The sequence below is a fragment of the Ranitomeya imitator genome, chromosome 8, assembly GCF_032444005.1.
Source record: "Ranitomeya imitator isolate aRanImi1 chromosome 8, aRanImi1.pri, whole genome shotgun sequence".
Lineage (NCBI taxonomy): Eukaryota > Metazoa > Chordata > Amphibia > Anura > Dendrobatidae > Ranitomeya > Ranitomeya imitator.
In genome coordinates this window covers 19,753,769-19,779,492 of record NC_091289.1, presented here as the reverse complement: position 1 = coordinate 19,779,492, position 25,724 = coordinate 19,753,769, and the positions used below count along the sequence as shown (strand labels likewise).

The window sequence follows — 25,724 nt, the reverse complement described above, 5'->3', positions numbered from 1 at the left end:
TCCTTTTAGTAATTTTTAAAATGTAAAGGATGAAAATATATTTTTTATTTTTTGCCTAAAATACAAAGGAAATGTGTCATCTTGAACTTTAGACCTTTTATAGATCATTTCATCTTTTATTATTATTTTTATTATTATTATTATTCATTTTTATAGCGCCATTTATTCCATGGCGCTTTACATGTGAATACGAGGCAAATATAGACAAATACATTAAACATGAGCAGATAACAGGCACACGGGTACATAAGGAGGGAGGACCCTGCCCGCGAGGGCTCACAGTCTGCAGGGGATGGGTGATGAAACACTAGGAGAGGGTAGGGCAGGTTGAGTGGCGGTTCAGTAACTTCAGGATCACTGCAGGCTGTAGGCTTGTCGGAAGAGGTGGGTCTTCAGGTTCTTTTTGAAGGTTTCTATGGTAGGCGAGAGTCTGATGTGTTGGGGTAGAGAGTTCCAGAGTATGGGGCAAGCATGGGAGAAGTCTTGGATGCGGTTGTGGGAAGAAGAGATGAGAGGGGAGTAGAGAAGGAGATCTTGAGAGGATCGGAGGTTGCGTGTAGGTGGGTACCGGGAGACCATGTCACAGATGTATGGAGGAGAAAGGTTGTGGATGGCTTTGTATGTCATTGTGAGGGTTTTGAATTGGAGTCTCTGGGCGATAGGAAGCCAGTGAAGGGCTTGACATAGGGGAGAGGCTGGGGAATAGCGGGGAGACAGGTAGATTAGTCGGGCAGCAGAGTGTAGGATGGATTGGAGTGGTGCCAGAGTGCTAGAGGGGAGTCCAGAGAGTAGGAGGTTGCAGTAGTCGAGGCGGGAGATGATAAGGGCATGCACTAGCGTTTTTGCGGTGTCGCGGTCAAGGAAAGCACGAATCCGGGAAATATTTTAGAGTTTGAGATGGCAGGAGGAGGCAAGGGCTTGGATATATGGCTTGAAAGAGAGGGCAGAGTCGAGGATCACCCCGAGGCACCGGGCGTGTGGGACTGGGGAAAGTGAGCAGCCATTGACATTGATGGATAGGTCTGGTTGAAGGGTAGAGTGAGATGGGGGAAAGATGATGAATTCTGTTTTGTCCATGTTCAGTTGTAGAAAGCGAGCAGAAAAGAAGGCTGAAATAGCAGACAGACAGTGCAGGATTTTGGTAAGTAAGGAGGTGAGGTCAGGTCCGGATAGGTAGATCTGCGTGTCATCAGCGTAGAGATGGTACTGCATACCGTGGGATTCTATGAGCTGTCCCAAGCCGAAAGTGTAGATGGAGAAGAGTAGGGGTCCTAGAACAGAGCCTTGAGGAACACCGACTGACAAGGGGCGAAGTGAGGAGGTGGTGTGGGGGAGGGAGACACTTGAATGTTCGGTCTGTCAGATATGACGAGATCCAGGAAAGGGCCAAGTCTGTGATGCCAAGAGATGAGAGAATTTGTAGCAAAAGGGAGTGGTCCACAGTGTCAAAGGCGGAAGACAGGTCCAGGAGAAGGAGGACAGAGTAGTGTCGCTTGCTCCTGGCAGTTAGTAGGTCATTGGTGACTTTAGTTAGGGCAGTTTCAGTTGAGTGATGGGGACGGAAGCCAGATTGTCACCGGTCAAAGAGGGAGCAGGAGGAGAGGTGGGAGGACAGTTCAAGATGGACGTGTTGCTCCAGCAATTTGGAGGCGAGAAGGAGGGAGAAGAGATATCGGGCGATAGCTAGACACAGAGGATGGGTCGAGGGAGGGCTTTTTGAGGATGGGTGTGATCTTGGCATGCTTGAAGGATGAGGGGAAGACACCTGTTGTGAGTGAGAGGTTGAAGAGGTGCGTTAGGGTTGGGATGAAGACCATGGAAAGGTTAGGGATGAGGTGGGATGGGAGCGGGTCAAGCGTGCAGGTGGTGAGGTGTGATCTTGACAGGAGGGTGGAGAGCTGATCTTCTGTCATGGTGGAGAAGCTGGTTTTGGAGGAGCAGGGTTGAGCAGCTAAGAGGGGCAGTGGGCGCTGTGGGCAAAAGCTTTCTCTGATCGTATCATAGTAACATAGTAACATAGTAACATAGTTAGTAAGGCCGAAAAAAGACATTTGTCCATCCAGTTCAGCCTATATTCCATCATAATAAATCCCCAGATCTACGTCCTTCTACAGAACCTAATTGTATGATACAATACTGTTCTGCTCCAGGAAGACATCCAGGCCTCTCTTGAACCCCTCGACTGAGTTCGCCATCACCACCTCCTCAGGCAAGCAATTCCAGATTCTCACTGCCCTAACAGTAAAGAATCCTCTTCTATGTTGGTGGAAAAACCTTCTCTCCTCCAGACGCAAAGAATGCCCCCTTGTGCCCGTCACCTTCCTTGGTATAAACAGATCCTCAGCGAGATATTTGTATTGTCCCCTTATATACTTATACATGGTTATTAGATCGCCCCTCAGTCGTCTTTTTTCTAGACTAAATAATCCTAATTTCGCTAATCTATCTGGGTATTGTAGTTCTCCCATCCCCTTTATTAATTTTGTTGCCCTCCTTTGTACTCTCTCTAGTTCCATTATATCCTTCCTGAGCACCGGTGCCCAAAACTGGACACAGTACTCCATGTGCGGTCTAACTAGGGATTTGTACAGAGGCAGTATAATGCTCTCATCATGTGTATCCAGACCTCTTTTAATGCACCCCATGATCCTGTTTGCCTTGGCAGCTGCTGCCTGGCACTGGCTGCTCCAGGTAAGTTTATCATTAACTAGGATCCCCAAGTCCTTCTCCCTGTCAGATTTACCCAGTGGTTTCCCATTCAGTGTGTAATGGTGACATTGATTCCTTCTTCCCATGTGTATAACCTTACATTTATCATTGTTAAACCTCATCTGCCACCTTTCAGCCCAAGTTTCCAACTTATCCAGATCCATCTGTAGCAGAATACTATCTTCTCTTGTATTAACTGCTTTACATAGTTTTGTATCATCTGCAAATATCGATATTTTACTGTGTAAACCTTCTACCAGATCATTAATGAATATGTTGAAGAGAACAGGTCCCAATACTGACCCCTGCGGTACCCCACTGGTCACAGCGACCCAGTTAGAGACTATACCATTTATAACCACCCTCTGCTTTCTATCACTAAGCCAGTTACTAACCCATTTACACACATTTTCCCCCAGACCAAGCATTCTCATTTTGTGTACCAACCTCTTGTGCGGCACGGTATCAAACGCTTTGGAAAAATCGAGATATACCACGTCCAATGACTCACCGTGGTCCAGCCTATAGCTTACCTCTTCATAAAAACTGATTAGATTGGTTTGACAGGAGCGATTTCTCATAAACCCATGCTGATATGGAGTTAAACAGTTATTCTCATTGAGATAATCCAGAATAACATCCCTCAGAAACCCTTCAAATATTTTACCAACAATAGAGGTTAGACTTACTGGCCTATAATTTCCAGGTTCACTTTTAGAGCCCTTTTTGAATATTGGCACCACATTTGCTATGCGCCAATCCTGCGGAACAGACCCCGTCGCTATAGAGTCCCTAAAAATAAGAAATAATGGTTTATCTATTACATTACTTAGTTCTCTTAGTACTCGTGGGTGTATGCCATCCGGACCCGGAGATTTATCTATTTTAATCTTATTTAGCCGGTTTCGCACCTCTTTTTGGGTTAGATTGGTGACCCTTAATATAGGGTTTTCATTGTTTCTTGGGATTTCACCTAGCATTTCATTTTCCACCGTGAATACCGTGGAGAAGAAGGTGTTTAATATGTTAGCTTTTTCCTCATCATTCCTCGTAATGTATCGATCTTCTGTTTAAAGAAAGAGGCGAAGTCTTCAGCAGAAATGAGGGGGGAGGGAGGAGGTGCTGGGGGACGGAGTAGAGAATTGAAAGTGTTGAAAAGCTGTTTAGGGTTGTGAGACAGGGAGGATATGAGAGATGAGAAGTAAGTTTGTTTTGCGGCAGTGAGTGCAGACTTGAAGCTGGTGAGGGACTGCTTGTATGCAGTGAAGTGGTCGGCAGAGCGGGATTGCTTCCATCTCCGCTCAGCAATCCTGGAAGCCCGTCTCAATTCTTTGGTCAGGCTGGTCAGCCAGGGCTGCCTGTTGAGTGTACGAGTTTTACTATGCATGAGCGGGGCGTCCGAATCGAGTGTTGCTGTTATTGTTGTGTTATAAAAAGTGGCAGCAGCATCTGTGTCATGAAGGGAAGCTATGTCTGTGAGAGGGAGAAGGGACTCAGAGAGTGATTGTAAGTTGAGATGTTTGAGATTTCTGCGAGGGAGTTTGTGGAGTGGGGGTTGCACATTAGGAGAGGAGAGGGAAGAGAATGTCAGTAGGTTGTGGTCAGACAGGGGGAGGGGTGTGTTACTGAGATTAGTAAGGGAGCAGAGGTGGGTGAAAATGAGGTCCAGCGTGTGGCCATCTTTGTGAGTGGCCTCAGAGGACCATTGAGTGAGGCCAAAGGAGGCAGTCAGTGATAGAAGTTTAGAGGCAGCTGAGGTGGAAGTGTCAATGGGGATATTGAAATCACCCATGATGATAGTGGGGATGTCGACAGAGAGGAAATGAAGTAGCCAGGTGGTGAAGTGGTCGAGAAAGGTGGAGATGGCTAGTTCTGGGGGGCGGTAGATGACAGCCAGCTGGAGGTTGGAGGGGGAGTAGATGCGGACATCTTCAACTTAACTGTTGACAATAGCAGTAATTTTGACCAAGGGTGCCCAATCTTTTACATGCTACTGTGGCAATATATCATTGAGGACGGTGCTGCATAAAATGAGACAGTCTCAAGAATTGAATGGAGATAGAAACCCATTTAATCACAAATAAATATGATGACAGCAGCAGGAGAAGAGCGTGTTGATTTTATGGGAGGCAGTGATCTGCTCATACATATAAGCCTAATAATGAGGACAATGCTGAATAAAATTGAGACAGTATAAAGAATTGAAAGGAGAAAGAAACCCAATTAATCGCAAACAAGATGGCAGCAGTAGGAGAGGAGTGTGTTGATTTTATGGGAGGCAGTGACCTGCTCATACATGTAAATCTAATAGTGAGGGTGCTGCATGAAATGAAGCAGCGTCAAGAATTGACTGGAGATAGAAACCACAAACAATATTACAGCAGCGGGAGAAGAGCAGGTTGTTCTTGTCTAGGGCAGTGACTTGTCCTATTGAATGATTTCTTTTTATATTTTTGATTTTTATTGGCTGTTTTTGTGCGCGAAAAATGGGGGTCCAACATGACTGTTTGACTTTTGGCATCAATTTATATTATGCGGAACCACATGGGATCATTTAACCCATTCTATTCAAAAATACATAAATACGAACTAGTGTGGATATAAAACCGCACCAGAACAGACAAGCTTGGAATTAATGTATACATTACAGATTTGTTTTCTTCCAGCATTCTCCACTCGGCATAATTGGCACAATAATGAATAATTTGTAGAGCACTTTTCGTTAATTAATGGAGCCCTGATAAGTGAACCCTTTAAGTGTTATCGGTTGGGGCCCCGGTTTGAAGGCGCAACAGCTCCGCAGTATTAACGGGCTCGTTCAGCGCTCCTCTGATGCTAAGTCAATTAATACTTTAAATACACTTTGAAGTGCGGCCTTTCTCTGCCGTTGCCTAATCGTTAATTAGGATTAACAACTGAAACTGCTAATTAATTTGGAGATTTCTCATTTTTCATTGATAAATCTATAGAATGGGATTGGTCGAGACCAAATTCAAAGGGAGTTAAACTCAGGTATCGTTTCTTACTATTAGACCGCACTCACTTTGGGCATTTTACTAAGAATCACCCCCCCCTGTGTTGTATTAGAGATGGTCAAAACTTAAAATTTCATTATTTTTTTTTAATTTCGCAGCTTTTTTCATTTTGTTTTTTTTTGTACTGACCTTTCTGTTGTCATTATCATTGGTTTTAAAGGAGAAAAAAAGGACTAAAAAAAAAAAAAAACAGAAAAAAATATCAAAGAGATTTTTAGGCCTCCTTCACACTTCCTGGTAATTTCTGTACAGGAAAAACCAGTACTGGTGAGATCTGTGGTCCATGACCGTGTGCCATATGCAAGTATGTATGTGACATCCGTGTATCCGTTTGCTGCCCATATGTCCGTATTTCACACCTGTGTGCCATCCGTGTGCCGTCTGTGCCGCCGTGTGCCGTCTGTGTGGCACGTACCGGCACCTGGGAAAAGCAGTACAGTTCATGCTGATCCCAGGTGCCGGCGGCTGAGATTAGCGTGACCAGGAGACAACGATGGGAGTTGTATTCAGCACCTGCTGTGTAACTCCTGTGTTAAATAAAGAATTAAATAAAAAAAAAATTAAATGCTGTCATAACTAGCAGAGGGAAAGCCCACAGCTGGGGGCTAATGTTAATAATCTGGGACAATAACCTATAAGGTTCCCAGGCTATTAATAACAGCTCAGAACCAACATCAGCCCTCAGCCATCCCAGAAATGGTGCGTCCATAAGATCTGGCAATTAACCTCGCACTTCCCACTTTCCCTGCGGTGTTGGAAAGTGGGGTAATAGGGTTGGGGTTATCACCTTTGTATTGCAGGTAACATGAAGCCCAGGTGTTAGTAATGGAGAAGCGTCTATAAGGCTCCTCCATCAATAATCTCATAGTGAGTTTTGTAAGTAAACACACCGCAAGAATATTTATTTGAAATAATACAAAACACCCTGTTTTACACATTTATTTAAAAATAAAAAGCACAGTTATACTTACCTTATGCCTATTCCATCGAAGCCCTTATCACCTGTAAAAAAATAAAAAAAATTATAAACAATCATATCCCTCACCTGTCCAATGTGAAGATAATCCATACCGTCCCACGCCGTAATCCATCTGGTTTACAACCTGAACGGTGACATGATGCAACTGTTCACACTGAAAGCCAGAATGCAATGAGCTGCTGCGAGCGCAGCTTCGGTGACCAGCAGTGACGTCATAGAGGTTACTGCCGGTCACTGAAGGTGCGTTCTCAGGCTCACAAAGCAAAACGTACAAAAAATTGCCAAAAAGTAAAAATATAAAAAGCGCACCCCAAAAACACTATAAAACATGCTATTCTAAGGCCATGTTCACACAGTGCGTTTTTTACTGCGGAACCGCAGCGGTTTTCCATAAAGGGTACAGTACACTGTAAAAAACAAAATCCAGCTCACCATACCGACATTCCCAAGAGCTCGGAGCACGGAACCGCTGTGTCAGGGCGTAGACGAACAGGAATGAGAAGGAGATCCAGCTCAACGAAATAGTGAAAAATCCATAGTTTATTTCACTTAAAATATAGTGAAAGGACAATACATCAGCATACAAAAAAATATTAAAACCAAGGTCAACGCGTTTCCGGTGACTAAGCACCCTTAATCATGATACCTGGTACAAGACATGTCTATACTTTTATACTAGTATCCGGTCATCGCTCCGGAATTCCACCAATTGCAGCACCGGAGCGATGACCGGATACTAGTATAAAAGTATAGACATGTCTTGTACCAGGTATCATGATTAAGGGTGCTTAGTCACCGGAAACGCGTTGACCTTGGTTTTAATATTTTTTTGTATGCTGATGTTTTGTCCTTTCACTATATTTTAAGTGAAATAAACTATGGATTTTTCACTATTTCGTTGAGCTGGATCTCCTTCTCTTTACAGTACACTGTACCCTATGGAAAACAGGAACCACTGTGCACATGATCCTGAAATAAAAAAAAAAAAAACGCACTGAATTGCTGCGGTAAAAAAGAAGTACCATGTCACTTCTTTTTGTGAAACTGCAGCGGTTCTGCACCCATAGACCTCCATTGTGAGGTCAAACCCGCAGTGAAACCCGCAGATGAAAAAAATATCTGGGGGTTTTACTGCGGTTTGTGGTGCAGAACCGCTGCAGTGTGGCTGCCCCCCATGCCCCAATCCCACCCCCCATGCTCCGATGCCACCCCCCATGCTCCGACGCCCCCCCCCCCGTGCCCCCATCTCCCCCCCTTATACTTACCCGGCCTCCCGGTGTCCGTCCGGCCGTCTTCTCCCTGGGCGCCGCCATCTTGCAAAATGGCGGGCGCATGCGTAGTGCGCCCGCCGAATCTGCCGGCCGGCAGATTCGTTCCAAAGTGCATTTTGATCACTGAGATAGATTATATCTCAGTGATCAAAATAAAAAAAATAGTAAATGACCCCCCCCTTTTGTCACCCCCATAGGTAGGGACAATAAAAAAATAAAGAATTTTTTTTTTCCACTAAGGTTAGAATAGGGTTAGGGGTAGGGTTAGGGTTAGGGGTAGGGTTAGGGGTAGGGTTAGGGGTAGGGTTAGGGGTAGGGTTAGGGTTAGGGGTAGGGTTAGGGGTAGGGTTAGGGTTAGGGGTAGGGTTAGGGGTAGGGGTAGGGTTAGGGTTAGGGGTAGGGTATTTTCAGCCATTAACCCTAAACTTCCTAGAAAACACACAGAGACTCTGCATAGAAAACTGCACTAAAAAACGCACTAAAAAACGCATCAAAAAACGCATCAAAAACGCACCAAAAAAGCACCAAAAAACGCACCTGCGTATTCTGCCAAGAGCTGCGGTTTTTAGTGCAGAAAAAAAAGGATGGAAATCAGGAACGTGTGAACATACCCTAAACGTACTAATTACCTTATTCTAGATTCTTACCCTAAGGCCCAAATTGACCAAAAATTAAAAATTACGCAAAATATTATACTGTTTATATCAAATATTTCTAGACAGATATATTAAAGGGTTATTCCTAAAAAATAAACCCCAGTCATTTAAAAGTTATTCCCATATACATTGGATTAGGGATACAATATATATATATTTTTTTTTTTTTTTGGGGGGGGGGTTAGAGAATAACCCTTTAAGTCTACAACCAGAAAATGGATCAAATTTAGGTGCAGATCTAAGCCTTCTCATATCCCATCTTTGACATGCGGTTTGCTATAAAAACTGTTACAATTTTTTTTTTAATTTTTAATACTTATTTTTATTTATTTATTTTTACTTATTTATTAATTTTGTTTGAGAGCCTTTCTCAATTAAATAGATTTCTTTAATAAAAGATTTTGGAGCAGTGCATAATGGTAATATCATTTTCCTTAAGGGGGTCATATGTCATTTCTGTAATTCTTTTCATAGGCTGCCGGCCGCATAATGCTGAGTCAGGGATATGGGAAGATAATTAATACCGCGTCTATGGCAAGTTTAATAGGTGAGTGATGAGAGTTGACAGTCGGGCTTTGGAATTCATAGTTTAATTAGTAATCATGCCACCTGATTTAATTAAGCATGTATCAGAAAGTGGTAAATCACTGACACTATGAAGCAGGTCAACAAATATATTAGCCAACATTTACGGCCTTCTTAACCTGTTTGCAGCGGCGCACCTGTGCAGACCGAGGCGGGAGGGCTCAGTGATACGGTGTCCTGCGCACATAGGCGGATAGGGACTGGACCAGTGAAAAGGATATGCAAAAATCTACAATAAAAGGGAATAATATGAACAATGTGAATGTTCTACTAATGAAGTGATCGGAATACGAGTCTGATGGAATAATGTCATATATCGTGTGGAAGGACATCATCACCGCAACAAAGGAAAAGTGAGGGAACATTATACTGCATGGCTTCTTAGGCTCCGACATTAGAATTTAGAGCATCTGTGTCAGCTGATGTGTACGAACTTTACAGGGTGTAACTACTATGAGACCTCGCTGTGCTACATGGTGAAAGTAATGTTTATCCATTATCTATTATCTATCCATTATCTATATATTATCTATTATCTATATATTATCTATTTATCTATCTATCATCTATCTATCTATCTATTATCTATCTATCTATTATCTATTAGCTATCATCTATCTATCTATCTATCTATCTATTATCTATTATCTATCATCTATTATCTATCTATCTATTATCTATCTATCTATCTATCTATCTATCTATCTATCTATCTATCTGTCTATCTATCTATCTATCTATTATCTATCTATCTATTATCTATCGATTATCTATCTATTATCTATCTATCTATCTATCTATCTATCTATCTATCTATCTATCTATCATCTATCTATCTATTTATCTATCATCTATTATCTATCTATCTATTATCTATCTATCTATTATCTATCTATCTATCTATTATCTATCTATCTATCATCTATCTATCTATTATCTATCTATTATCTATTATCTATTTATCTATCTATCTATCTATCTATCTATCTATTATCTATCTATCTATCTATCTATTATCTATCTATCTATTATCTATCTATCTATCATCTATCTATCTATTATATATCTATTATCTATTATCTATTTATCTATCTATCTATCTATCTATCTATCTATCTATTATCTATTTATCTATCTATCATCTATCTATCTATTATCTATCTATCTATCTATTTATCTATCATCTATTATCTATCATCTATCTATCTATCTATTATCTATCTATCATCTATCTATCTCTCTATCTATCTATATATCTATCTATTATCTATCTATCTATTATCTATCTATCATCTATCTATCTATTATCTATCTATTATCTATCTATTATCTATTTATCCATCTATTATCTATTTATCTATCTATCTATCTATCTATTATCTATCTATCTATCTATCTATTATCTATTTATCTATCTATCTATCTATTATCTATCTATTATCTATCTATCTATTATACATCTATCTATCTATCTATTATCTATCTATCTATCATCTATCTATCTATTATCTATCTATTATCTATTATCTATTTATCTATCTATCTATCTATCTATTATCTATCTATCTATCTATCTATCTATTATCTATCTATCTATCATCTATCTATCTATTATACATCTATCTATCATCTATTATTTATCTATCCATTATCTATCTATTATCTATCTATCATCTATCTATCTATTATCTATCTAATAATAATAATAATAATCTTTATTTATATAGCGCCAACATATTCCGCAGCGCTTTACAGTTTAACAGTTTCAAACACAACAGTGTTTGAAACACTGTCAGTAACAACGTTAACAATACAATAATTAAAGCGAAATAAGCCGCCCCTGCTCGTGAGAGCTTACAATCTACAATGAGGTGGGGGAGATACAAAGTACAGGTGTGTATTCACAATGATGTATTTACAATCATGGTCCAGCCATCTTCAGGGGGTGGGGGATAGATGGAGATAGTGAATGGGCTACACACACACAAACATAAAATGAGTTTGATTAGGGAACGTGATAGGCCGCTCTGAACAAATATGTTTTGAGGGAGCACCTAAAACTATGTAAGTTGTGGATGATCCTAATATCTTGGGGTAGAGCATTCCAGAGGATTGGTGCAGCACGGGAGAAGTCTTGGAGTCGGGAGTGGGAGGTATGGATTTGGGCAGAGGTTAGTCGAAAGTCATTTGCAGAGCGCAGTGGTCTGTTAGGCCGATAGACCAAAATGAGGGAGGAGATGTAAGGGGGTGCCGCACTGTGGAGAGCTTTGTGGGTGAGAACAAGTACTTTGATTGTATCCTGTAATGAATGGGCAGCCAGTGTAACGACTGGCGAAGAGCGGACGCGTTTGAGTAACGATTAGCTAGATAGATGACCCTGGCTGCTGCATTAAGGATGGACTGGAGAGGGGAAAGTCGAGTAAGGGGGAGGCCAATTAATAGAGCGTTGCAGTAGTCCAGGCGGGAGTGGATCAGGGCGACAGTGAGAGTTTTTGTTGTTTCCATGGAGAGAAAATGGCGGATTCTAGAGATGTTCTTTAGGTGTAAGCGGCACGAGCGGGCAAGAGATTGTATGTGGGAGGTGAAGGAGAGATCGGAGTCAAACATAACACCCAGACAGCGCGCCTGCTGCCGGGGTGTTATTATGGTGCCACCCACGGAGAGGGAAATGTCAGATTTAGGGAGGTTAGTAGATGGCGGGAGCAGAAGAAGTTCAGTTTTGGAGAGGTTGAGTTTCAGATAGAGAGCGGACATGATGTTAGAGACTGTGGACAGACAGTCAGTGGTGTTCTGTAGTACAGTGGGGGTAAGGTCAGGGGATGACGTATATAGTTGTGTGTCCTTAGCATAAAGATGGTACTGAAAGCCAAATCTGCTGATGGTCTGTCCAATTGGGGCCGTGTAGAGGGAGAAGAGAAGGGGTCAAGGACTGAGCCCTGAGGTACCCCGACAGCGAGAGGAAGAGGAGATGAAGTGGAGCCAGAAAACAGAACACTGAAGGAGCGGTCAGAAAGATAGGAGGAGAACCAGGAGAGAGCAGTGTCCTTAATGCCAAGTGACTGGAGCCTAGAGAGTAGGAGAGGGTGGTCAACAGTGTCGAAAGCTGCAGAGAGGTCGAGAAGAATGAGCAGAGAGTGGTCACCGTTACATTTTGCTGTCAGAAGGTCGTTGGTCACTTTGATGAGTGCAGTTTCTGTCGAGTGTAGGAGGCTGAAACCGGACTGTGAAGGATCTAGGAGGGAGTGAATGGAGAGGTAATGGGTAAGGTGGGAGTATATCAGTATATCTATCATCTATCTATCTATTATCTATCTATCATTTATCTATCTATTATCCATCTATCTATTATCTATCATCTATCTATCTATAATATATCTATCTATCTATTATCCATCTATCTACTATTATCTATCTATTTATCTATCTATATCTGTATATAAGATTGCTTCATTAGCTTGGTGCAGTATGTGAAAGATGATATTAAATTCTGATGTCACAGAGATGCAGGTGAGGAATAACTTGCGCACTCGCTTAGCATTCGCATGGCGGAAGTAGAGCCACACAGATTCCACTTTTCCACCTTTTCAGCAGAAACATTGGAGCTATTATTTAGGCGCTAATGTGACCGCGCCCTTACACTGATGTACCCTCTCCTCTTATGAAGCCATGTACGACCCTCGCACCTATGAGTGAAGGTCCTGGCCCTGGCCGCCGCCGGTAGGTCACACAGACCTGGCACATTGAGCGAGAATTCTGTGCAATATCAGTCTAGTAACTTTCTCCGCGCTCCAGACTGTATCGCCAGTTGTTAAACCTCTTTATAGCTGCCAACAGGTGCCTGGACCGGCCTCGCCGTATCAGCGGTGTCGTCCGAGAGCCAATAAACCATTGTAACATATGGAGAAAAATCCCGACTGCTGAGCTAATCTGGAAGGCAGTTACTTTCTGGTGATCCGAGGCCCATGGAACAAAAATTGATCAATTACACAAATTAAGCATAGCCCTTCAGGAATTTATTTTATTGGTCTGGACATCTGTTTCAGTATTGTCCAAATCCAAAAATCAAACGGTGCTTTGAGCTGCCAAGTTAGGCAAGAAAATCTAACGGCCATAAAACTACAACACAAAACCACTAAGTTAATATTACATCCATCTGCTGAATGTTATATAAATATGCAGCCCTTTTTTTATTTTCTTTGGGAATACCATTTATTTTTACAGTGCCCAGTATGACATTCGACAGCATTCTGTGCAGTTTATTACAAAGCGACTATAAACGTTTCTTCAAAAATGCATTTATAATTGTGTTACGAGTCCTTGGTTAAGTGTCTGCGCCACCTGTCCTATTTATAATTAAAAGCAGAATTTTTTTTTTTCCTTCCAATTTTTTTTTGGAGAGTTAAAATACTCAGGACAAGGACTCTAAAAAAAAAAAAAAAAGGTTGCAATTATAATTTTTAGAGAAGTCGTTAACTAATGATTTAAGAGGGCCTGGCTGTGACTTTACGGGTGGAAATTATTACAAGGTATTGAGAGTTGTTAAAGGTAAATGCGCACCTTATAAATAATTAAGAATCGAAATGAGTTGACTTAGTGGTTACGGCCGAGTTCACACATGGGGGGAGGAGATGATGGTGTATGATGGAGAAACGGACAAGGACTGCGATGTGGGACACAAAAACTTCTTCTGGCCAGCTGAGATCTGATCTTTGTTGATCAACCAAAAAAAAACTTTAGTCTGGCATTACACGGCGAGTATCTTACCGACTCAATAGATTTGCAGAATCTGTTTTGCATGTGGATTTTGTAGCGGATTTTGTGGCAGATTTTGCCCCCTTTTTTATGCTCCGGGGCAAATCCACAAGGATTCTGCGCAAAGAACTGATATGTTTTGTAAAAAAATTCCGTCAAGATTCTCCACAAAAAAAAGCAGCATGTGGATGAGTTTCCAAAGGATGAGTTGATCTGTGGGGGTCCAACTAGTGGGACTTGCATGGACTGTCTGAACGCCGCTCCTTTAATACCCTACTGGACTGGTGAATACCGAATTCGGCTTTTTCCGGGAGCTCAATAATGAATGAACGGAGCAGCCGTCGGGCATCTGAATTGTCGATCCATTCTAAGGGCGCATTCAAACGTCTGGACAAATCGGTCTGCAGTCGGACTGCAATGCACGGACTGGCCGCATGTCTCCCGACCCCGAGATATTTCTATGAATAAATCACGCTCAGGTCAGGAGAACCTCGACCATTGAGGTCCGATTTGTACAGACATCTGAATGCGCACAAAACGCAATAAAAGTGCTCCATCAGGGATAAAAAAAAATTCTGTTCTGCCGATTGATGCAGGTCCACCTTTCGACGGGTGCGGTGCTGTTGTTGGAAGAAGGCAGCCATGGTTTTCTAATCTAATAGGACCTCTTGGCGCTCAACTTTAACACATTCTGATTGTAGAATGGCCTCCTCTTTTCGGGCCAAAAAGTCTCAAGAAGTCCAATAGTTTCCAAAGCTTAGATGCAACCCAATGGTCTGTTTAATTACTTTATATAAAAATATAGGGTCCCGGAGCACATGATGGGATTTGGAGTCTAGAGATCTAAGTGATCTTCAGCTTCTCTGCTCCATCGCCATAGTCCTCCGGAGACTTATCCTTCACATTTTAAAGCATCTCTGAAAATAAGAAATTGTTATGAGGGCTGACTTGAGACGAGTCTAGTGAAATGCCGAATGAGTTTTCTGAAAAGCTACAAGGGAGCTCATGACTATTCTGTAAATGTGTTTAATAAAATGTGTGTTTAGCAGCTCGCCGCCACGGGGAAAATCTAGAAGGATGAGTTTGCTACAGAATCTTTCAACGAAAAAAAAAGTCTGTTTTTGCAAATCTTGTTAGAGAGAAGCAGTAGATTATGGTCGTAACTCTTCTACTGCCAAGAGAAAGAAATGGACTCTAAAGGCAAAGAAAAAATAAAATAGCACGACCAATTTATACATGAGTTATATCTGATCCAGAGGCGTAGCTAGGGTTTTGGATCAGGGGAGGCGAAGCTTCTGAGTGGGCCCCTAACCAGGTAACCTTGATTACAACTGGGTGACGCACCCTAAGGACCTCAGCACATGACCGCGCTGTTACTGAAAATAATCTCTATATAAAGACCAACATGGATATTACCGCCATATGGTTAGTGGTAGATACCAGTCCTACAGAACATATAAGTGATCACAGCACAGTTACAGATAATGACTTACCATTGATGCTCTCTGATGGAATCGTTCATTTTTCCCGTCTTTTCCATCTGGCCCAGGCCGACATGACAACTTCTTCCAGCCAGGACTCGTCTGCAGAGATTACAACAAAGACACATTTCACTTCTCATATTCCAGCCCCATCACCATCTATTCCCAACCTGCACAAACTCCTCATCCTGCTGATATCCCAATACTGAGCCGCTGCTGCCGTATGTGTCCCTATTACTCCACCTGATACCTCAATACTGAGCCGCTGCTGCCGTATGTGTCCCTATTACTGCACCTGATACCCCAATACTGAGCCGCTGCTGCCGTATGTGTCCCTATTACTGCCCCTTATACCCCAATACTGAGCCGCTGCTGCCATATGTGTCCCTATTACTCCCAGTGATACCCCAATACTGAGCCGCTGCTGCCGTATGTGTCCCTATTACTGCCCCTTATACCCCAATACTGAGCCGCTGCTGCCATATGTGTCCCTATTACTGCACCTGATACCCCAATACTGAGCCGCTGCTGCCGTATGTGTCCCTATTACTGTTCCTTATACCCCAATACTGAGCTGCTGCTGCCATATGTGTCCCTATTACTGCACCTGATACCCCAAAACTGAGCCGCTGCTGCCATATGTGTCCCTATTACTGCTCCTGATACCCCAAAACTGAGCCGCTGCTGCCATATGTGTCCCTATTACTCCACCTGATACCCCAATACCGAGCCTCTGCTGCAGTATGTGACCCTATTACTGCCCCTGATACCCCAATACTGAGCCGCTGCTACCGTATGTGTCCCTATTACTGCACCTGATACCTCAATACTGAGCCGCTGCTGCCGTATGTGTCCCCCCTATTACTGCACCTGATACCCCAAAACTGAACCGCTGCTGCCGTATGTGTCCCTATTACTCCACCTGATACCCCAATACTGAGCCGCTGCCGCCGTATGTGTCCCTACTACTGCCCCTGATACTCCAATACTGAGCCGCTGCTGCCGTATGTGTCCCTATTACTGCACCTGATACCCCAATACTGAGCCGCTGCTGCCATATGTGTCCCTATTACTGCACCTGCTGTGTGGTTCACTGTGCCCTCTAAATTCTAAAGCACCCCTCTATAATATAGTAATGCTGGGTGCAAGTGCCCTAGAAAACAGTGCCCATATTTTGCCCCTAGAAAGTAATATTGCCCTGTGTGCCCCTTTGATAGTCACAGTAACCTGAGTTCCCCTATAACAGGGGTCCCCAACTCCAGGCCTCGAGGGCCGCCAACAGTGCAGGTTTTCAGGATTTCTTTAGTATTGCATCGGTGGTAATGTGTTCATCTGCACAGGTGATGATTCCAACCCCTGTGCAATACTAAGGAAATCCTGAAAACCTGCACTGTTGGCGGCCCTCGAGGCCTGGAGTTGGGGACCACTGCCCTATAACAATAAGTGCCTACTTTACATTTAATACTGTCCCGAGTCTCCCCCCTGTACAGCTCCCCTATACACAGTATAATGCCCCCTCAATGTATAGTACCACCCACACAGTATACTGACCCCTTAGTAGCCCCCAAACTGCTTGATGGCCCCAACACTGTGTGATAGCCCTTTCACTGTAATCCCCACACTGTGTGATGGCCTCCTAACTGTAATCTCCACACTGTATGATGCCCCTCTAGATAGCCTCCATATAGTATAATGCACCAGATCGTCCTCAATATAGTATAATGCACCAGATAGTCCTCAATATAGTATAATGCACCAGATAGTCCTTAATATAGTATAATGCACCAGATAGTCCTTAATATAGTATAATGCACTCCCCATAGGCCTACTCTATATTGTATAATGCACCTCCCATAGGCAGGCTCTATAGCACAAGGCAGCACCCATAGGTAGACTCTGTAATATAAGGCAGCACCCCATAGGCAGACCCTGTAGTATAAGGCAGCCCCCATAGGCAGACCCTGTAGTATAAAGCAGCTCCTCCATAGGCAGACCTTGTAGTATAAGGCAGCACCCCCATAGGCAGACCCTGTGGTATAAGGAAGCACCCCCATAGGCAGACCCTGTAGTATAAGGCAGCGCTCCATAGGCAGACCCTGTAGTATAAGGCAGCACACATAGGCAGACGCTGTAGTATAAGGCAGCACCCCCATAGGCAGATGTTGTGAATTCTGTGGCTGAATTCACTCCTGTGGTCACAAGTGGTACTGCAGCTTCTGAGCTTCCTCCCTCAGGTGTTCTGGTGAGCTCGTTAACTGCTTCATTACTTAACTCCGCCTGATGCTGCTATCCTTGCTCCTTGTCAATGTTTCAGTGTTGGATCTGAGCTTCTCCTGATTGTTCCTGTGACCTGCTGCTCTGTATAGCTAAGTGCTTTTTGCTTTTTTGTTGTTTTTTTTCTGTCCAGCTTGTCTTTTGTTTTGCTGGAAGCTCTGAGACGCAAAGGGTGTGCCGCCGTGCCGTTAGTTCGGCACGGTGGGTTTTTTTTGCCCCCTTTGCGTGGTTTTGCTTTAGGGTTTTTTGTAGACTGCAAAGTTCGCTTTACTGTCCTCGCTCTGTCCTAGAATATCGGGCCCCACTTTGCTGAATCTATTTCATCCCTACGTTTTGTCTTTTCATCTTACTCACAGTCATTATATGTGGGGGGCTGCCTTTTCCTTTGGGGAATTTCTCTGGGGCAAGTCAGGCCTATTTTTCTATCTTCAGGCTAGCTAGTTTCTTAGGCTGTGCCGAGTTGCCTAGGTAGTTGTTAGGCGCAATCCACAGCCGCTTTTAGTTGTGTTTAGGATAGGATCAGGTGTGCAGTCTACAGAGTTTCCACGTCTCAGAGCTCGTTCTTGTATTTTTGGGTATTTGTCAGATCACTGTGTGCGCTCTGATCGCTAAGCACACTGTGTTTCTGGATTGCCTTCATAACACCTGTCATTAGCAAACATAACAGTACAAGGAGCCCAACTAATGATTCTCAATAGAGGGAAAGAAAAAGTTCTGACATCATTTTTTTTTTTTTCTGCTCTGTGTTCACTTTTTTTTTCCCCTAGACATTTGGGTGATTCTGGACACAGGTGTGGACATGGATATTCAGGGTCTGTGCTCTTCAATGGATAATCTCGTTATAAATGTACAAAAAATTCAAGATACTATTGATCAGAAATGTATGTTAGAACCAAGAATTCCTATTCCTGATTGGTTTTTTGGAGATAGAACTAAGTTTCTAAGTTTCAAAAATAATTGTAAGCTATTTCTGGCCTTGAAACCTCATTCTTCTGGTAATCCTATTCAACAGGTTTTGATTATTATTTCTTTTTTGCGCGGCGACCCTCAAGACTGGGCATTTTCTCTTGCGCCAGGAGACCCTGCATTGAGTAGTGTCGATGCGTTTTTCCTGGCGCTCGGATTGCTGTACGATGAGCCTAATTCAGTGGATCAGGCTGAGAAAAATTTGCTGGCTTTGTGCCAGGGTCAGGATGATATAGAAGTATATTGTCAGAAATTTAGGAAATGGTCAGTACTCACTCAGTGGAATGAATCTGCGCTGGCAGCTTTGTTCAGAAAGGGTCTCTCTGAGGCTCTTAAGGATGTCATGGTGGGATTTCCTATGCCTGCTGGTTTGAATGAGTCTTTGTCTTTGGCCATTCAGATCGGTCGACGCTTGCGCGAGCGTAAATCTGTGCACCATTTGGCGGTACTGCCTGAGGTTAAACCTGAGCCTATGCAGTGCGATAGGACTATGACTAGAGTTGAACGGCAGGAATACAGACGTCTAAATGGTCTGTGTTTCTACTGTGGTGATTCCACTCATGCTATTTCTGATTGTCCTAAGCGCACTAAGCGGTCCGCTAGGTCTGCCGTCATTGGTACTGTACAGTCCAAATTCCTTCTGTCCATTACCTTGATATGCTCTTTGTCGTCGTTTTCTGTCATGGCGTTTGTGGATTCGGGCGCTACCCTGAATCTGATGGATTTGGATTATGCTAAACGTTGTGGGTTTTTCTTGGAGCCTTTGCGGTGTCCTATTCCATTGAGAGGAATTGATGCTACACCTTTGGCCAAGAATAAACCTCAATACTGGGCCCAGCTGACCATGTGCATGGCTCCTGCACATCAGGAAGTTATTCGCTTTCTGGTGTTGCATAATCTGCACGATGTGGTCGTGTTGGGGTTGCCATGGCTACAAACCCATAATCCAGTATTGGATTGGAATTCCATGTCGGTATCCAGCTGGGGTTGTCAGGGGGTACATGGTGATGTTCCATTTTTGTCGATTTCGTCATCCACCCCTTCTGAGGTCCCAGAGTTCTTGTCTGATTATCAGGATGTATTTGAAGAGCCCAAGTCCGATGCTCTACCTCCGCATAGGGATTGTGATTGTGCTATCAATTTGATTCCTGGTAGTAAATTCCCTAAAGGTCGATTATTTAATTTATCCGTGCCTGAACACGCCGCTATGCGCAGTTATGTGAAGGAATCCCTGGAGAAGGGACATATTCGCCCATCGTCATCACCACTGGGAGCAGGGTTCTTCTTTGTAGCCAAGAAGGATGGTTCGCTGAGACCGTGTATTGATTACCGCCTTCTTAATAAGATCACTGTTAAATTTCAGTATCCCTTGCCATTGTTATCTGACTTGTTTGCTCGGATTAAGGGGGCTAGTTGGTTCACTAAGATAGATCTTCGTGGTGCGTATAATCTGGTGAGAATCAGGCAAGGAGATGAATGGAAAACTGCATTCAATACGCCCGAGGGTCATTTTGAGTATCTAGTGATGCCGTTCGGACTTGCCAATGCTCCATCTGTGTTTCAGTCTTTTATGCATGACATCTTCCGTGAGTATCTGGATAAATTCCTGATTGTTTACTTGGATGACATTTTGATCTTCTCAGATGATTGGGAGTCTCATGTGAAGCAGGTCAGAATGGTTTTTCAGGTCCTGCGTGCTAACTCTTTGTTTGTGAAGGGATCAAAGTGTCTCTTCGGTGTGCAGAAAGTTTCATTTTTGGGGTTCATCTTTACCCCTTCTACTATCGAGATGGATCCAGTTAAGGTCCAAGCCATCCAGGATTGGATTCAGCCGACATCTCTGAAAAGTCTGCAAAAGTTCCTGGGCTTTGCTAATTTTTATCGTCGCTTCATCTGTAATTTTTCTAGCATTGCCAAACCATTGACCGATTTGACCAAGAAGGGTGCTGATTTGGTTAATTGGTCTTCTGCTGCTGTGGAAGCTTTTCAGGAGTTGAAGCGTCGTTTTTGTTCTGCCCCTGTGTTGTGTTAGCCAGATGTTTCTCTTCCGTTCCAGGTCGAGGTTGATGCTTCTGAGATTGGAGCAGGGGCGGTTTTGTCACAGAGAGGTTCTGATTGCTCAGTGATGAAACCATGTGCTTTCTTTTCCAGGAAGTTTTCGCCCGCTGAGCGTAATTATGATGTGGGCAATCGAGAGTTGCTGGCCATGAAGTGGGCATTCGAGGAGTGGCGTCATTGGCTTGAAGGAGCTAAGCATCGCGTGGTGGTATTGACTGATCATAAGAACTTGACTTATCTCGAGTCTGCCAAGCGCTTGAATCCTAGACAGGCCCGTTGGTCGTTATTTTTTGCCCGCTTCGACTTTGTGATTTCGTACCTTCCGGGCTCTAAAAATGTGAAGGCGGATGCTCTGTCTAGGAGTTTTGTGCCCGACTCTCCGGGTTTATCTGAGCCAGCGGGTATCCTCAAGGAAGGAGTCATTGTGTCTGCCATCTCCCCTGATTTGCGGCGGGTGCTGCAAAAATTTCAGGCGAATAAACCTGATCGTTGTCCAGCAGAGAAACTGTTCGTCCCTGATAGGTGGACTAATAAACTTATCTCTGAACTTCATTGTTCGGTGTTGGCTGGTCATCCTGGAATCTTTGGTACCAGAGAGTTAGTGGCTAGATCCTTCTGGTGGCCATCTCTGTCACGGGATGTACGTACTTTTGTGCAGTCCTGTGGGATTTGTGCTAGGGCTAAGCCCTGCTGTTCTCGTGCCAGTGGGTTGCTTTTGCCCTTGCCGGTCCCAAAGAGGCCTTGGACACATATTTCGATGGATTTCATTTCTGACCTTCCCGTTTCTCAAAAGATGTCAGTCATTTGGGTGGTCTGTGATCGCTTTTCTAAAATGGTCCATCTGGTGCCCTTGGCTAAATTGCCTTCCTCCTCTGATTTGGTACCTTTGTTCTTTCAGCATGTGGTTCGGTTGCATGGCATTCCTGAGAATATTGTTTCTGACAGAGGTTCCCAGTTTGTTTCAAGGTTTTGGCGAGCCTTTTGTGGTAGGATGGGCATTGACCTATCCTTTTCCTCGGCTTTCCATCCTCAGACTAATGGCCAGACCGAACGAACCAATCAGACCTTGGAAACATATCTGAGATGTTTTGTTTCTGCAGACCAGGATGATTGGGTGTCCTTTTTGCCGTTGGCTGAGTTCGCCCTTAATAATCGGGCCAGCTCGGCTACCTTGGTTTCTCCATTTTTTTGCAATTCTGGGTTCCATCCTCGTTTCTCTTCAGGACAGGTTGAGTCTTCGGACTGTCCTGGTGTGGATTCTGTGGTGGATAGGTTGCAGCAGATCTGGACTCAGGTAGTGGACAATTTGATCTTGTCCCAGGAGAAAGCTCAACTTTTCGCTAATCGCAGACGCCGTGTGGGTCCCCGACTTCGTGTTGGGGATCTGGTTTGGTTATCTTCTCGTCATATTCCTATGAAGGTTTCCTCTCCTAAATTTAAACCTCGTTTTATTGGTCCGTATAGGATTTCTGAGGTTCTCAATCCTGTGTCTTTTCGTTTGACCCTCCCAGACTCCTTTTCCATACATAATGTATTCCATAGGTCGTTGTTGCGGAGATACGTGGCACCTATGGTTCCATGTGTTGAGCCTCCTGCCCCGGTTTTGGTGGAGGGGGAATTGGAGTATATTGTGGAGAAGATTTTGGATTCTCGTGTTTCTAGACGGAAACTCCAGTATCTGGTTAAATGGAAGGGTTATGCTCAGGAAGATAATTCCTGGGTTTTTGCCTCTGATGTTCATGCTTCCGATCTTGTTCGTGCCTTTCATGCGGCTCATCCTGGTCGGCCTGGGGGCTCTGGTGAGGGTTCGGTGACCCCTCCTCAAGGGGGGGGGTACTATTGTGAATTCTGTGGCTGAATTCACTCCTGTGGTCACAAGTGGTACTGCAGCTTCTGAGCTTCCTCCCTCAGGTGTTCTGGTGAGCTCGTTAACTGCTTCATTACTTAACTCCGCCTGATGCTGCTATCCTTGCTCCTTGTCAATGTTTCAGTGTTGGATCTGAGCTTCTCCTGATTGTTCCTGTGACCTGCTGCTCTGTATAGCTAAGTGCTTTTTTGTTGCTTTTTTTCTGTCCAGCTTGTCTTTTGTTTTGCTGGAAGCTCTGAGACGCAAAGGGTGTACCGCCGTGCCGTTAGTTCGGCACGGTGGTTTTTTTTTGCCCCCTTTGCGTGGTTTTGCTTTAGGGTTTTTTGTAGACTGCAAAGTTTGCTTTACTGTCCTCGCTCTGTCCTAGAATATCGGGCCCCACTTTGCTGAATCTATTTCATCCCTACGTTTTGTCTTTTCATCTTACTCACAGTCATTATATGTGGGGGGCTGCCTTTTCCTTTGGGGAATTTCTCTGGGGCAAGTCAGGCCTATTTTTCTATCTTCAGGCTAGCTAGTTTCTTAGGCTGTGCCGAGTTGCCTAGGTAGTTGTTAGGCGCAATCCACAGCCGCTTTTAGTTGTGTTTAGGATAGGATCAGGTGTGCAGTCTACAGAGTTTCCACGTCTCAGAGCTCGTTCTTGTATTTTTGGGTATTTGTCAGATCACTGTGTGCGCTCTGATCGCTAAGCACACTGTGTTTCTGGATTGCCTTCATAACACCTGTCATTAGCAAACATAACAGGCAGACCCTGTAGTATAAGGTAGCACCCCATAGGCAGACCCTGTAGTATAAGGCAGCACCCCTATAGGCAGACCCTTTAGTATAAGAGAGCACCCCAGAGGCAGACCTTGTAGCATAAGGCAGCACTCCCATAGGCAGACCCTGTACTATAAGGCAGCACCCCTACAGGCAGACCCTTTACTATAAGGCAGCACCCCGTAGGCAGGCCCTGTAGTATAAGGCAGCACCCTGCATGCAGACCCTGTAGGATAAAGCAGCACCCCCATAGGCAGACCCTGTAGTATAAGGCAGCACTCCGCAGGCATACCCTGTAGTATAAGACAGGACCCCATAGGCAGACCCTGTAGTATAAGGTAGCACCATCATAGGCAGACCCTGTAGTATAAGGCAGCACCCTCATAGGCAGACCCTGTAGTATAAGGCAGCACCACCATAGGCAGACCCTGTACTATAAGGCAGCACCCCTATAGAGAGACCCTTTACTATAAGGCTGCACCGCCATAGGCAGACCCTTTAGTATAAGGCAGCACCCCACAGGCAGACCCTGTAGTATAAAGCAGCACCCCCATAGGCAGTCTCTGTAGTATAAGGCAGCACCCCTATAGGCAGACCCTGTAGTATAAGACAGCACCCCATAGGCAGACCCTGTAGTATAAGGTAGCATCCCTATAGACAGACCCTGTACTATATGGCGGCACCCCTAAAGACAGACCCTGTACTATAAGGCAGCACCCCTAAAGGCAGATCCTGTAGTACTAGACAGCACCCCCCCATAGGCAGACCCTGTAGTATAAGGTAGCCCCCATAGGCAGACCCTGTAGTATAAAGCAGCTCCCCATAGGCAGACCTTGTAGTATAAGGCAGCACCCCCATAGGCAGACACTGTGGTATAAGGCAGCACCCCCATAGGTAGACCCTGTAGTATAAGGCAGCACCCTGCATGCAGACCCTGTAGTATAAAGCAGCACCCCCATAGGCAGACCCTGTAGTATAAGGCAGCACCCTGCAGGCAGACCCTGTAATAAAATACAGCACCCCATAGGCAGACCCTGTAGTATAAGGCAGCACCCTCATAGGCAGACCCTGTAGTATAAGGAAGCACCCCCATAGGCAGACCCTGTACTATAAGGCAGCACCCCTATAGGGAGATCCTTTACTATAAGGCAGCACCCCCATAGGCAGACCCTGTAGTATAAAGCAGCTCCCCCATAGGCAGACATTATAGTATAAGGCAGCACTTCCATAGAAAGATCCTGTGGTATAAGGCAGCACCCCCATAGGCAGACCCTGTAGTATAAGGCAGCACCCTGCATGCAGACCCTGTAGGATAAAGCAGCACCCCCATAGGCAGACCCTGTAGTATAAGGCAGCACTCCGCAGGCAGACCCTGTAGTATAAGACAGCACCCCATAGGCAGACCGTGTAGTATAAGGTAGCACCATCATAGGCAGACCCTGTAGTACAAGGCAGCACCCTCATACGCAGACCCTGTAGTATAAGGCAGCACCCCATATGCAGACTCTGTACTATAAGGCAGCACCCCTAGAGGGAGACCCTTTACTATAAGGCAGCACCCCCATAGGCAGACCCTTTAGTAAAGGCAGCACCCCGCAGGCAGACCCTGTAGTATAAAGCAGCACCCCCATAGGCAGTCCCTGTAGTATAAGGCAGCACCCTTATAGGCAGACCCTGTAGTATAAGACAGCACCCCATAGGCAGACCCTGTAGTATAAGGTAGCACCCACATAGGCAGACCCTGTATTATAAGGCAGCACCCCTATAGACAGACCCTGTACTATAAGGCAGCACCCCTATAGACAGACCCTGTACTATAAGGCAGCACCCCTATAGGCAGATCCTGTAGTATAAGACAGCACCCCCCATAGGCAGACCCTGTAGTATAAGGCAGACCCCCCCCATAGGCAGACCCTGTAGTATTTGGCAGCACGCCATAAAAAATAAATACTCACCTCTCTTCTTCCTGGTTCCTGCGTTGCTCTGAGCTCCCGCTCATCTCCTGACAGCGGGCCGGGCAGTGATGTCATCGCGCCCGCTGTCAGCGTCGGCGACGTCAGAGGCTGACAGGGGGATGATGGGGGAAGGAGCGCAGTGCAGCGCTCCTTCCCTCATCATTGCAGTCAGCTGTATCAGCTAAATGCCGATACAGCTGACCTTACAATGACAGGCGGGGGCCCACTGCTGGCTTCGGGGTCCCCCGCCTGCTCAGGAGCCCCATAGCAGCCGGCGACAGAGTAGGGAGATCAATTCTCCCTGCTCTGCCGCAGAAGATAACTGTATCGGTGCTCTGTGTGCGCCGATACAGTTACAGTAGCGTAGCACCAGGTGG

The 25,724-nt window shown here is 44.6% G+C and overlaps 1 protein-coding gene across 1 annotated transcript in view; it reads left to right on the top strand.

The window, feature by feature from the left end:
* LOC138647489 (uncharacterized) overlaps positions 1–25,724 on the top strand; it is a 79,365-nt gene that overhangs the window by 31,803 nt on the left and 21,838 nt on the right. Inside the window, exon 9 of the mRNA XM_069736507.1 lies at positions 9,125–9,197. Coding sequence (XP_069592608.1) covers positions 9,125–9,197 — 73 coding nt within the window. The remainder of the gene's footprint in view (positions 1–9,124; positions 9,198–25,724) is intronic.